This window comes from Triturus cristatus, chromosome 7 (genome assembly GCF_964204655.1).
Source record: "Triturus cristatus chromosome 7, aTriCri1.1, whole genome shotgun sequence".
NCBI lineage: Eukaryota > Metazoa > Chordata > Amphibia > Caudata > Salamandridae > Triturus > Triturus cristatus.
This window is the reverse complement of record NC_140590.1, coordinates 1320677876-1320692449: the sequence shown is the minus strand read 5'-3', so window position 1 is coordinate 1320692449 and position 14574 is coordinate 1320677876. Positions and strand designations below refer to the sequence as shown.

The window sequence follows — 14574 nt, the reverse complement described above, 5'->3', positions numbered from 1 at the left end:
CCCCAAAAAGATGGGTCCTTCAGGCCTATCCTCGACCTAAGGCCCCTAAACGAGTACATCCTGTCAGAGCTTTTTCACATGGTGTTCCTTCAGGATGTCATTCCGCTTCTTTAGCGAGGCGACATTGTGGCTGTGCTCGACCTAAAGGATGCATATTTCCACATACCAATACATCAGTTGTGTCACGGGTATCTCAGATTTGTGGTTGGTAGAAGGGATTACGTGTTCAAAGTGTTCCCTTTGGGGTCACTACTGTGCCTCAGGTGTTCACTAAGTGCCTTGCTGTGATGGCTGCACACCTGCACAGACCGGGTGTCCATGTTTTCCCATATCTGGACGATTGGCTTATCAAAAGTGCTACCCACCAGCAGTGCTGCAAACACCATAGGTCACAATAGACCTGCTTCAACGCTTAGGGTCAACAATCAACACCACATAAGCCCACCACCAACCCGTCCTGATCCAGCCCTATTTAGGGGATATTTCATCTCGGAGGAAGGCTTAGCTTATCCAAATCCTGCCAGGATCCAGTCCTTTCATTCATTGCTCCCCTTGTTTCAATCAAATCAACAACTCATACAGAGCAGTCATGCGGCACCTAGGCATGATGGCCTCCTGCTTTGCCATAGTACCTCATGCCAGGTTTCAAATGCGTATGTTGCAAGAATGTTTAGCACAACAGTGGTCTCTAGAGGAGGGTCATTGGGATTATCTAGTGTTCATAGGCCGCTATGTTCCTCGCTCTCTACAGTGGTGGAACACTAACAACCTGTTGCAGGGGTGGACTTTCCTCGACCCAGGTCCGTGAAGGATTGCTACAACGGACGCCTCTTATGAGGTGAAGCTTACACTTACAGGGTCTGACTGTACAAGGTCAGTGGGAGACCAAGTTACAGGACCTCCACATCAACTTCTGGAACCCTCTAGCTGTTTACCTAGCATGATGAGCAAGGTTGTTCTTGTCTGGACGGACAATATGACAGCCATGTATGACCTTCAGAAACAAGGGGGGGGCACGCTCTTCACAGCTGTCTTGGCTATCCAGGAGCATTTGGCTTTGGGCTCTCTGTCACAAAATTAATTTGTTAGCGGAGTACTTTCTGGGGTTGGGCAACGATTTTGCTGACATCCTCAGCAGGATGTGGCTGCAAGTCCAAGAGTGGGAACGCCACCTCCCAAGTCCTCCTCCGTTACTTTCACAAATGGGGGTTCCCACAGATAGACCGGTTTGTAACAGCAGAAACCTCCAAATGCCCAAACCTGACCTCCAGGTTTCCAGAGTCTATAGGCAATGCACAATAGGTGAACTGCTTGTGTATATTTGCCTATGCTTTTCCTCCTCTCTCTCTTCTTCCATTTGTCATTTGGAGGATTCGGCAGACGCCCCTCATGCTCATCCTGGTGGCACTCGCATAGGCCCTTCAGCCCTGTTTCATGACTGCTCAAACTCACACTGGTTCCGCAAGAAATGCTCTCCAACAAGCTGGACTTTCTCAAGCAGAACCATGGAGAAATCAGGCAACTGGATCCCAAGTTCTTCATCCTTGCGATTTGGCTCCTGAGGTAATAGAATTTCGGTACCTTAATCTTCCACCTGAATGCATGAGCATTCTTAAGGAGGCACGCAGACCTACCACCTATGCCTGATATGGGGCAAAGTGAAAGACTTTGATCTCTTGAAAGCCACACATTGTCCTTTGCTTATTTCACTTGCAGCTTTCTGGGCTAGCCTTTAACTCCATACAAATACATCTAGCTAGCGTGGCTGCTTAACTTCAGAATAGACAACACAGCTTTCTCTTCATGATACCCGTTAAAGCTTTCATGGAGTGTCTTAAAAGGGTCCCTCCGGCACCATCATGGAATCTCACATTTCAGTCATTCGTCTCATGGGGCCTCTGTTTGAGCCCCTCCACACCTCCTCTTTCAGATTCTCTCTTGGAAGGTGGCATTTCTAATTGCTGTTAGCTCCCTCAGGCATGTCAGTGATTGTCCGGCATTAACCCTATAAAACCCTTTCTTTCAAGTTGATAGGCAAAGGGTGGTCCTCCCCACCAACCCCAAATTCTTTTTCCCCACAACCTGATTCAGTTGCTGAACAGGATCTCCATAATTTGGATGCAAAATGTACTACATTGATAGAAGCAGACCATTCAAAAACACACACCAACTTTTTGTTGGTGTCTCTGAACCCCACAAAGGGAAGGCTCTATCCGAATTAGGCATTGCCAGATGGATTGTTAAATGCATCCAGACCTGCTATGCTAAAGTTAAAAGGACCCAAACAAACTCTTCAAGAGCACACCCTATTCACAAGAAAGGTGCACCTATGGCCTTCCTGCGGAATGTCCCTGTTGCTGAAATATGCAAAGCAGCTACCCGGTCCACACCACATATTTTCACTGAACATTACCGTGTGGATGTCCCAGCCCGGCAACAAGCTAATGTTGGCCATGCAGTTCTTTGTACACTCTTTCAATCTGCTGCAACACCCACAGGCTAGCCAACACTTTTTAGGAGGTCTGCTTTACAGTCCACGCATAGCATGTGTATCTACACATGCCTCAAACGGAAAATGTTACATACCCTGTAAGCATCTGTTCGGGGCATGTGGTGCTGTATATTCACATGCACCCACCCTCCTCTCTGGACGCCTATGGCCGTTGCAGTGTCTCTTCTCTCTTTTCCTCTTATGCATGGACATCTCTTTATATGTCACTTTGCTTTACATTCCATCCTCACCTGACTTGCAGGAAGAAAATCTAACAATGGAGTTGATGTCCATGCGCATTATCGCCAAAAGGAGGAATCACACTGCCTTGTGACTCAAACTTCTTTGAAGAAAAACAACTTGCACACATACTGGCCCGGTTGTATGACATAATTTCGACAGACAGAATATCGACCTACAAATATATCGCAACAAAAATATCGATGTCAAGAATATCGACATCCTATCTACAACATGGTAAGTACAAAAATATCGAAAATTAAATATCGATGTCAAAAATATAGTTATTAAAAATATCGTTTTTCTTTTACTTTAAAAATATATGTAAAATAAACCAAATTATACTTAGAAATTAAATAAACATAATTAAATATATTGTATAATATTTAAAATGTATAATATAATTTAATAAAACTTTAATTAAACATGTACATATAATATATAATATATATACTTACTGAATAATTAATTTTACTAATAATTTCTGTGACGTATAAATTATTAAATGTTTTTAACAATTACCAATACATCTATACACATAAAATAATAACATTAATAAATATTTAATAATTACATATAGCAAATAATAATCAATATTTTTAATGTGATTAATTTTTATTATTGATATATTACAATAGCAAAAAAAATACAAAACATATGAAATATCAGACACAATAAAACTACTAGTCCAACTCCAACAAAAACAATAAGGAAAATGTTGGATACCGTAGGGGTAAAAATTACTATTCCAACTCCAAAGAGTGCAACAGTAGGGAAAGCGTTGGATAGCGTAGGGTTAAAATTACTATTCCAACTCCAGAGAGTGCAATAGTAGGGAAAGCGTTGGATAGCGTAAAGGTAAAAATTACTATTCCCACTCCAGAGAGTGCAACAGTAGGGAAAACGTTGGATAGCGTAGTGGTAAAAATTACTATTCCAACTCCAAAGAGTGCAACAGTAGGGAAAGCGCTGGATAGCGTAGGGGTAAAAATTACTATTCCAACTCCAGAGAGTGCAACAGTAGGGAAAGCGTTGGATAGCGTAGGGGTAAAAATTACTATTCCAACTCCAGAGAGTGCAATAGTAGGGAAAGCGTTGGATAGCGTAAGGGTAAAAATTACTATTCCCACTCCAGAGAGTGCAATAGTAGAGAAAACGTTGGATAGCGTAGAAGTAAAAATTACTATTACCACTCCAGTGAATCCAACAGTAGGGAAAGCGTTGGATAGCGTAGGGGTTAAATTTACTATTCCCACTCCAGAGAGTGCAACAGTAGTGAAAACGCTGGATAGCGTAGGGGTACAAATTACCATTCCCACTCCAGTAAGTGAAACAGTAGGAAAAGCGCAGGATAGCGTAGGGTTAAAAATTACTATTCCCACTCCAGTAAGTGAAACAGTAGGGAAAGCGCTGGATAGCCTAGGGGTAAAAATTACTATTCCAACTCCAGAGAGTGCAACAGTAGGGAAAGCGTTGGATAGCGTAAGGGTAAAAATTACTATTCCCACTCCAGTGAGTCCAACAGAAGGGAAAGCGTTGGATAGCGTAGGAGTAAAAATTACTATTCCCACTCCAGAGAGTGCAACAGTAGTGAAAACGCTGGATAGCGTAGGGGTACAAATTACTATTCCCACTCCAGTAAGTGAAACACTAGGGAAAGCGCTGGATAGCGTAGGGTTAAAAATTACTATTCCAACTCCAGATAGTAAAACAGTTGGAAAAGCACTGGATAGCATAGGGATTCTATAAACATAATAACCAATTAAATAATTAGTTATAAAAAAATAGCATATTAATAATTAATTTACAAAATATGTATTATTAAATACCAACTATTTAAAATAAATATTTATATAAATAACTTTAAATTACATCCCACACTATTCCCCCTTTAACACACAACACACTACACATACAAAATACACAATACATTTAAATATCAGTTTATCTATTATTTACAATTAATAATACATTCTTTATAATTAATATACTTATTATTTACAAATTTATACATATTAACTACCAAATTACAATTATTCACAAATTAATTATTATTTAACAATACATTAATTAGCAATAACAAAGAACATGAAATAATAAATTATTTATATTTACTATATTTAACGTACTAATAACAATTAATTACCAATTAATAATTAATTAACAAATAATTATTATTAATTACAAATAATTACAAATTATCAGTAATTATTTGAATTTAATTACATCCCACCCTATTCCCCTATAAACCCACAACCCACTACACATAAAAATTCACATAATTAATTTAAGCATCAATTAATCACTTAATAAAATTAAATCACCAATTAATTAGTAATTAACAATTAATTAATTAACAATACCAATAAAGAAATATTAATATTAAACTAATTATAACTTATATAATTAACCAATTAATACAATTAATTTACAATTAATAATTAATTAACAATTAATTAATCAATTAATATAATTAATTAACAATTAGTAATTAATTAACAATTAATCATAAATACCAATTAAACAATACATATTAAGTAATTAATTATAATTAAATTACTTCCCACCCTATTCCCCTATAAACCCACAACCCGCTCTGATACTAAAACGCTAAATTATATTTTAAATAATTATTAATCTCAACATTTATTTTTAAATGTATTAAAATACATTACAATCTTTCACATACAAATAAAATACATATTAAAATACATTACACTAATAAAATATCGATATTCTTGACATCGAAATTTTTGATTACAATATTACTTACATCTATATTAATGACTTCGATATTATCAACTTCGATAATACTTACCTTGGGGTCGATATTCTGTCCATCGATATTCTTGACTTCGATATTCTTTACCTACGATATTTACAACTCGATATACTTGTAGGTCGACATTTAAAACAAGATATTTAGACTGCTCACCTACTGGCCCAACACTAGATGACCAGGATGATGCACAGCATGTGAATGTACAGTCCTACATGCCACAAACAGATTCTTGCAGGGTAAGTAACATTTTCCTTATCTAAAATCATGTTTAACAGCATGATATTGTTGAGACAAGAAGAATAACTTTTTCAAAACCCGACTATTTTTGCTAAATAATATTGCCTTTTACCCAGATTTGAGGATGTTCAAGGACACGTTTGCCCCGCCACATTTAGTGAAGAAATTTGGTAGTAATTATCATTTGGACCCATTTTTCTGACAGCAAGTAATAGAGAGCCAAATTAGGAACGGTGCTGGTTGAGTAACAGTATTAGAATAGGGAGAAAAATAGTTGCTACTTAAGTAGTATTGCAGGGGTTTTGTCTGGGCCTTGTACTTTAGAGTTTTTAGAATTGGTAGAATTCCTAATAGACAAAAGAGTGTAGTGGATCAGGAAACGTAAACAGATATGACGTTTATTGCTGAATTCCACCCAGTGTGCTCAGAAGTTGGTTATCCTGGTACTGATAATGTATGTGGATTTTGATTGTTAATGAAAGTATTGGCAGGACCCATCATTTATTTTCCTTGCATCATCTCTGAACCATAGTGGAATCTCTGAAAGCACTTTGAAATTGTAACCTTTTGTATATTAGACTTTTTTTTTTTAACAACATGTAAATGTATTAGCTGTACAGCTTGCCATTTCAGTTTACGTCCTCTCTCAATCTAACAGCTACAGAGCCTTTAGGATGGGATTCTGAAAAACTATGCCACCACTTTCTAGCAAGCTTTTTTTCTATTAAAAACTCAAACCTTTCTAACAAATGGCGAAGAGTGACTTAACTAGAAATTGTTATCAATCACGTATAGGACTATCTAAGATTGGCAAAGTTTATGGGGACCAATATAATCCTTGTTTATGATGTCTATAGTCTAATGGATGGTTATTTGTATGTTCCAAGGGAATTCAGTCTCTGGCAATAGGTGATCACTATTAGTGCTGGGGATTTATATCACTAGATTCAATAAATAAAACCATTTGTATGACTTAATTAAATAGTCAAGATTAGATGTACTCCTCTAATTGAGTATGACGGAACAATAGGTTTGAACTCATCCAATTCGATTAACAAATTTACAGCGTGTTGGCCCTTAACAAGAGCAGAGATCTTGTTTTAAACACAAAGCAGTGTGAGACAGTTAACCCATGAAAGGGAAGAATGCCTTGATGGAGAAGCTTACAGTGTATTTCTCTGGGCTGTAATTCCAAAATCCAAGGCCCTCTGTAACCGGGAGAGCCACTAGTTGCACTGAGTCTCCAACACCTCCCCACTATTTCGCAGCTTAGCCTGAAGCAACTCGCCCCGCCACATCACAGTGATTCATAACGTTTGCACATCCAGTTTCAGTAGAGGACTGTATTAGCTAATGTTGGAAAAACATCCATGATAAACTGGTAAATGGAGGCATATAAAACATTGGTCAGACAGAGGTAAATAGGAAATTTGATGCAAAGGTAAATAATTTGCATCTTCTTAAATCTAAGAGACCAAAGAAATGTTTTTACTCAAATCTGATAGAGGCTGTGAAGTTTCTTTTCAACACTTAACTGAGATAGATTAATGTATGGGTGTAGTTTTTTGTTATTGTTTATAATTTGTCTTTATGTATATTAAGTTTATTATCTAAACAAGTTGAGATGTTTTGTTACCAGTTTTGTTACCTTGCATGCTTGTTGTTTCATAAATTAGTTGAGTGTATGTTTTGTTACTGTTAAAGTGCCCTTTATTGCTAGGTCACCCCCATTTTTTGCTGAGTTTTATTTCTGGTTTTTAGACTCTGCTTAATGGGGTACTATTTAAAGATGTTGCTCCACACCTTCAATGCCCTACACAACCTAGGGCCAGCATACATCAGCCACTGCCTGAACCTCTACCGTCCCTCTAGACACCAGCGCTACGCCTCCCTCTTCCTCACTCACACCGCGCGCATTCGCTCCTTCTCCTACTTCACTGCGAAGTCCTGGAACAACCTCCCACTTCACCTCCGTACCTCACCCTCGGGAACAAACTCAAGACCTAGCTGTTCAATTAACCCTCTTCTGCAGCAGTGCTCCCAGCGCCTGGATACCCTCACTGGTGATTAGCCGTGCTCCACAAATCCTGATTGATTGATCTGCAGGAAAACATGGCTTCAGCCATACCACTGTAGTGTGACTGCTGCAGTTAAGACTTGCAGACAGACCTGTCAAAATAACCCTTTTGACCGAGGAGAAACATTCCTTTTAAATATCAATAGGTCACCCCTTTGTAAGCCTTTTAGTCCACAAGGTAAGGTGTATGGTATTTAAACATGGGACTGCAATGACAAACCCACAAAAGCTATTTTTAATATGGAAGGCTCTGGCTGCCCATGAGGATAAAAAGAATATAGATTAAAATATGCATTCTGCTATCTCAAGTTTAGAAACAGCTAGGGAAATAATTCAACCACTTTTCCTTTTTTTCATATCTATTAAAAGTCCACTTCAGTGGAAGTTAGATTTCTAATGACTATTTAGTAAAATTAACTTTTAGAAAGTTTCCTTTTCCCTGCCTAAAGCTCCTGGAGCCTGATGACCAACGGCTTCTGGAAAGCTAATGTACAAGTGCTTGACCTTGAAGAGGTGTGAAATTCCTCCCAGGAGCTATATAATGGACCGCATTCACTGACAGGTTGACCTGAATGCACAGGGATGATTCCTCTGCGCTCAACTGGAACTTCAGGGTGGAAGCTTCTGCCGCTTTTGTTGGCCCACCAGTGTCCAGTTCTTCCTGAAATATCTGTAACAAGGTAAAATTAATTTCTGCATTCTTAAAAGCTATCAAAAAGGACCAGAACACAAATCTTGTGTACTCAGTCTTGTAAATTAAGGACCCAGCCTTTGTCCTACCAGAAGCCTGTCTCCTGTTTTGTGGTGGATCCAGAGCCTGCTTCAACCTGGATTGTAGCGTTAGATGTGGTAGGACACCGGTTATTTCCATAATACCCTCCCATACACATAATCATTTCTCAGAGCCCAAGTTTAATATGGCCCGAAGACTTTGACTATCTTGACATTGTCTTTCCACATGGCATTTTTGGCCTGTTTGTAGTAAGGCGAGTAAGGATTACTGAAAAAGTGGGTAGAGTTGCCCCAGGTATCTTTTACCCCATTGGTTTAGGAGTGCCCCACCTACTAGCTAATACTAACCATAACTGTGCCACTCTTGGGGCCTGTAGAAGAAGAAAGAGGACTATCCCTATTGTTGAGACCAGTGATGGGATATGAAGGGCTAGACCTGCTCCCACGTGTACCTAGGGCAAGGAAGTGGATTCCAAGGGTCCCTTTGACTGACCTCTCATGCAGCTACAGGGACACAACAAGCTGCAAGAGGCTTTCTCCCTAGAGTGCCCAGCTGATCAGTAGCAACTGGACATGGACTGGGCCCTGCGTTTGGCCTCTGCTTGACATCTTGAGAGTTTTAGTCCCGGTCCTGTGGGGGGTCATAGAAGTGTACTCCTGTGGATTTGTTGACACTGGAAGAATGTTTGGGAACTTTTAAAAACTCTTTTCCTCCAGAGCTGCCAATCTTCAGCCAGACTGTCTGAAAAAAGTGTCCGACTAGCAGTTCCACAGCATCTGTTTGTATTTTAGATTTGTCCCGTTCAAAGATCCTGCACCTCAGAAGAAACAACTAAGTTGCATTCTACGTCAGGACCAGAAAACATCTGTATTTTTTATAATGTCTTAAATTTTACTTTTGGAAAGATTGAACATTTAATGTGTGTATGTTTATTTCACTGATCGTTCCTAGGCTAGCACTGCCCAGGCATCAAGAGTCCAGCATCAGACAAACTCAACATCTCCACTTTCCAGTCCAAATCAGACCAGCGCTGAACCGCGGCCTCTTCCTGCTCCCACAAGGCCAAAAGTAAACAGCATCTTAAATCTCTTTGGGTCCTGGTTGCTTGATGCATCTTTAGTTCACTGTAAGCTTCATAATGGGATCAACCGAGACAACAGCATGACAGGTAAATGTTAACTAACTATAGATTTAGTATTTTGTGTTTCTTTTTTAACTTTTTTCTGCCTGCAGTAAAAACTGACAAAGCTAAGAAAATTAAATATAGTTGAGTGTATTGCACATACATTTTGCAGAGTAACTCCAAGAATACTGGCGTGCTGGCAGGCACAGGCTGTAATTATCCGAAAACCCAATAAATATAGTTGTATTGCATCAGAAATGGGTCGTTTCTTGATCCCCTGGAAATAAACATATTGCTCACTTCACCTCATTTAACTTGTTCGCTGATGAGAGCTGGAGGGATCTTTTGAACAAGAGACATCTTGTGTTTAGATGTCCAATATCAACCAAGTATTAGTTACTTTCCTGATCACTTTTGGTAACTGATCATTCAGGCTTGATTACAGAACAAAGCTGTTACAAATTCACATTAGAAGTATTTTTTCCTCCTATGCTCAACATAGGTGCACTTACTCCTTTAAAAGAAACTGATAACTGCTTTACAGACGGGTTTTAAATATATGTACAGCCATTTCTGCAGTGGAATGCCCATCTCCTATACATATTTCAGCAATGTCGTTCATTACATTTTTACATAAAATGAAAGTTCTTTTATGTTGGCTCAAATTGTTATATTTTCTGGACTGCAGCTACTGTCTGTGGCTTGTTGATAATGTTTTTTCAGCAACAGGTTAGTTGAGTTTTAATATGACTAGGAAGTTGGGAGTTCTATATTTTCCTTTCTCAACTTCTAATTGTTATTCTGCAGATAGATTTCAAGCTCTCATTCTGTTCCCCCACTCAACATTGTGCAATGCTAGCCTCATGAATCACTCTTAATTAAGAAAATATCTGCATAATGATTTAATTAGACCAAGATTATTCTAGCTTAGCCTTCAAGCATATGACGTAATAGAATACACCCCAGGTAACGACAGACTAGATGTATACGTGTTACGTTACAGCTTCAGTGAGGCAAGCCTAGTTCTTGACTAAGTTTGATCATTGCAAGAACAATGCACACAGTTATAATAACTTAAATCTCCACTTAAATTATAGTATCCATGAACCTTAGTTGTGTCTTTTAGAACGAAGATTGCTGTCCAAAACACTCAAAAAGGTCTGCTAATACATAGGTGGTTCAGTTTGAATTCTTCCAGTTACAGCATAGAGGAGCAAGAGTTTCTATTTGTTCTGTGGTTAATCGTAACCATGACTCCCTCACAACAGTAAGTCCAATGCCTCATTGGATTTCATTTTCTTGTGGCTTGAGCCCCACAATCACTTAACTTTGATTGTCTTTTGGTACTGATAGTCTCTGAAGTTAATCTAACAACCTCAAAATACGTCAAAATAACCACCTCTCCATTATTAGTGCAAAGGTAGTCTATACAGCAGTGGGGAGATGTTAACCCACTCTGTCTTATCGTGTTAAATCTTTCTAATGCCCATACTCTGCTTTTACCAGGGCACGAGTCGAGGGTACACGCGGGTGGACGGCGTCCACCCACTTTTTCCACAGGGTGAACGCCGTTCACCCTGCCAAGAATTTGGGCCCCACTGAATAATGTGCTGAACTCGTCCCAGTGTAATTTCAAACACCGGGAAACTTTCAGCTGTGCCTGCATGTTGTCTGCTTTCTATCTGCAACAAGCAACAACGTGCAGGCGGGGACGGGGCTTTCTTATTTTAAAGTCCTGCTGGGCCCATAACAAAGGCTGAATTTGAGGGATCATCGGGCCTCTTTTTGTTCGAGTCTCTTGGCTAGGAGCAGTCAGGAGCCTCACACCTAAATTAAAATGAAGTGGAAGGGAAACAAAGGCTCACACCTTATTAGCACTTCACACATATTTGAGAGAGGCAGCTATTTGCTTTGTTCAGTCCCTGTTTAGGAGATAAGCATGCACTGTAAGAATATCAGATGTGTTGGTCTTTCCACAAAGCAAACTGCATTTATATAGAGCCTACTTCCCATGAAGAGGCATTGAAATAATTTAAGTACCACTATTTTTTCTTGTATACCCCTACTCATTCCACTGCAGGGTGTCAGAGCGCTTTACATCAACATGTGCATATTACATGTACGATAAATTATATAAGTTTGCAAATGAATGTACAGGATGTGTTACATAAAACTGGGGGATTGCAAGGTGTAGAAGTCACATATCATCTTCCTTAGCTCACTGTGCTATTATCCTTGCAATGAGCTCAAACGTGCACATGATAGACCTGCTAAACATATATGGCGAGGGCTTTACATCTGATGCCGGTTCTTGTGATGACACTTCCTATAAAGTCGTGGATTCTGATGCCACTTTCTATGATGTCAATTCCTTTGATGCCATGTGTCATGTCGTGTGCCGTGATATCACTTGCATACTGCCAAGCTAGGTCAGTCCCCCCACTTATGTTTTTAGGACTTGTGCCCTGTCTTTTACCTGTGTTCATCTGTAACTACTTCAGCCATTAGGGATGAGGCCATATTCTTATATCAATGTTCTACTTTTTTACCGAGTTTGTCCGATTTATTGTGCAGTTTTAGTGCATTTAGTAGCCATCTTCCTAGATCTTTCATTCAGTGCTTGCCTAAATCAGATCTTATTTAGCAAATATTACACTCGAAAGCAGTCTCACAGCACTTTTATAAGTGTTAGAAACCCTTAATGCCATGCATCGGTGCTTAAACAAAAATCCTTTATCCTGAGAGTTACTGTGCTGTCTGCAATTCCAGCAGGGTTAGACTAAGGAACAAGAGGCTGGTGGCTACATGATTAACATTTATGAATTAGCAAACTATCCTCGGGATTGACGAATCACAATGAATTGCCTCTTCTCTTGCATAGTGGGTTGGTTCTATGGCTGAAAGGGGAATGCTGGTGAGAGTGGGACTCATGGATGCAAGATTCTTCCGAATTCACACTCCTAGTATTGACCTTAACTAGTAAAATTAACTAGAGCACATGCTGTGACAAAAGGAGGACCACAATCTGATCAACATGATGTCTTAATTACCACTCTCGACCCCCAGCAAATATGGAAGACAATTGAAGAGGCAGCATCGTCGTTTGAAAATGTATTGGGGATGTAGGCTAAACAAGGGAAAAATAACGCAGATTTTAAATGTAGGTCTAAGTCAACATATGAAGAGCATGCAGTAACCAGGCTGACATAGCTAGGAGTTTGGTTTACACAGAAATATGATTCATTAAGGGATGATAAATATACGCAAATCTAAAAAAAAGAAATCCACACGTGATTTATGAAAGGGTGCAATGACCCATATCCATAATGCTACTTAAGCTAAAGTATCTATTCCTGGCTCTGCCAATCTACCTTCCGCCCTCCTGTTTTTGGACAATAGATGCTTTAATTACCTCTTTTACATGGGGCAATAAAATAAACCTAGACGTGTTAGGAAATGCCTCTTCTTGCATGATCACCCCCAAAGTTTTGGACTGATGCTGCTGATTTGTTGACTCCTAGTGCACTGAGGCCTGCTAACCAGACCTTAGTGCCAGTGTTCTGATCCTAAAAATTCTGATTGGCTTACACCCAATTGGTATAACTTATAAGTTGCTAGTTTATGGTACCAGTGGTACCCAGGGTCTGTATGTTCGTGTGCCACCAAGGCTGAAGCACCTATTGTGCCACCCTTGTTGCCACAATGTGAAAACATGTGTCCCTGCCTGCTACTGCAGACTGGTAGAGCGATTTTAAACTGGTAACTCGACTTTGCCATTTAAACTAATGGCAAAGCCCAAAGCTTCCGCTTTAAAAAAACAAAACACCCCTACAGCACGCCTATTGAGCCCTAAGGCTGGGTGCAATATAATAAGGAGCAGAACATGTATTTTTATGACCTAATAGTAAAAACTCTAAATTGTGGTTTTTATTGCAGAAAAAATTGTAGCCCCATTAGCTAGTGCAGGGTTACTTACTGACAACTCAGCTGTGCTACCATCTGAATGGGACTAATAAAGTTGATGCTTCTGGGTATCAACATGATTGTTTCATTAAACCGCACTTGTTGCTCAAGTCGAATTTAATGTAACTTTATTAGAAATACAACTTAAACTGTTGCAGAGCCTTCCTGTGTTGTGCGAAATACCACTGGGCTGACCTTCGCCAAGTCTGTAGTCTTTTCTTCTTGCCTGGTCCTTTTGATCAAAGAAAACCCTTCAAGAGCAACTCAAGGTGTTGCACAGGAGTGGCAAAGATACCCCAGACCTCTTCAATACTCAGGACTTTGATTGGAAACATCTGTAGGAACGTGTTTGTTTCAGTAACCTCCCCCCCCACACTTTTTGCCAGACAACTGATGCACTTTCACTTGATGTGCCCTGGGTCCTTGCCAATCAGGTCCTTAGGGCCTGTGTTTGTTCCCCAAAACTAACCCAATTGGCATCTCTGGCCACAGGTCAGCCCCTGGTAAATGGTACCCCAGGTACCAAGGGCACTGTGACCAGGTAAGACCTCTAAGTGCTGCAGCACTTATTGTGCCACCTTGAGAGTCCCTGTACCTGTACACACACGCTGCCTTTGCAGGCTGAGCGTTTTGGTGCAGTACAAAGTGAAGAGTCGACATGGCACACATCCCCGTGTGCCATGCCTACAACCCACTGCCCTGGCATAGATCAGTGACCCCTCTAGCTGCGTGTCCTATGCCAGTGGTTAGGGTACAGGTGCATGAGCCCTGTACCCCTACAGTGTTTAAGTCCATTCTTAGACATTGTAAGTGCAGTGATGCCATTAAGATTATATGGTGCTGGGAGCTTGTCATTATGAACTCCACAGCACCATAATGGCTACAGTGGTATCCACATTCTCAGCACATTAAACCCACACTGATGCCA

General features: G+C 39.8%; 1 protein-coding gene across 6 annotated transcripts in view; it reads left to right on the top strand.

The window, feature by feature from the left end:
• RALGAPB (Ral GTPase activating protein non-catalytic subunit beta) overlaps positions 1 to 14574 on the top strand; it is a 2310294-nt gene that overhangs the window by 339225 nt on the left and 1956495 nt on the right. For all 6 annotated transcript variants that reach the window (XM_085618929.1, XM_085618931.1, XM_085618928.1 and 3 more), the window contains exon 9: positions 9512 to 9728. In XM_085618929.1, the coding sequence (XP_085475055.1) occupies positions 9512 to 9728 (217 nt within the window). The remainder of the gene's footprint in view (positions 1 to 9511; positions 9729 to 14574) is intronic.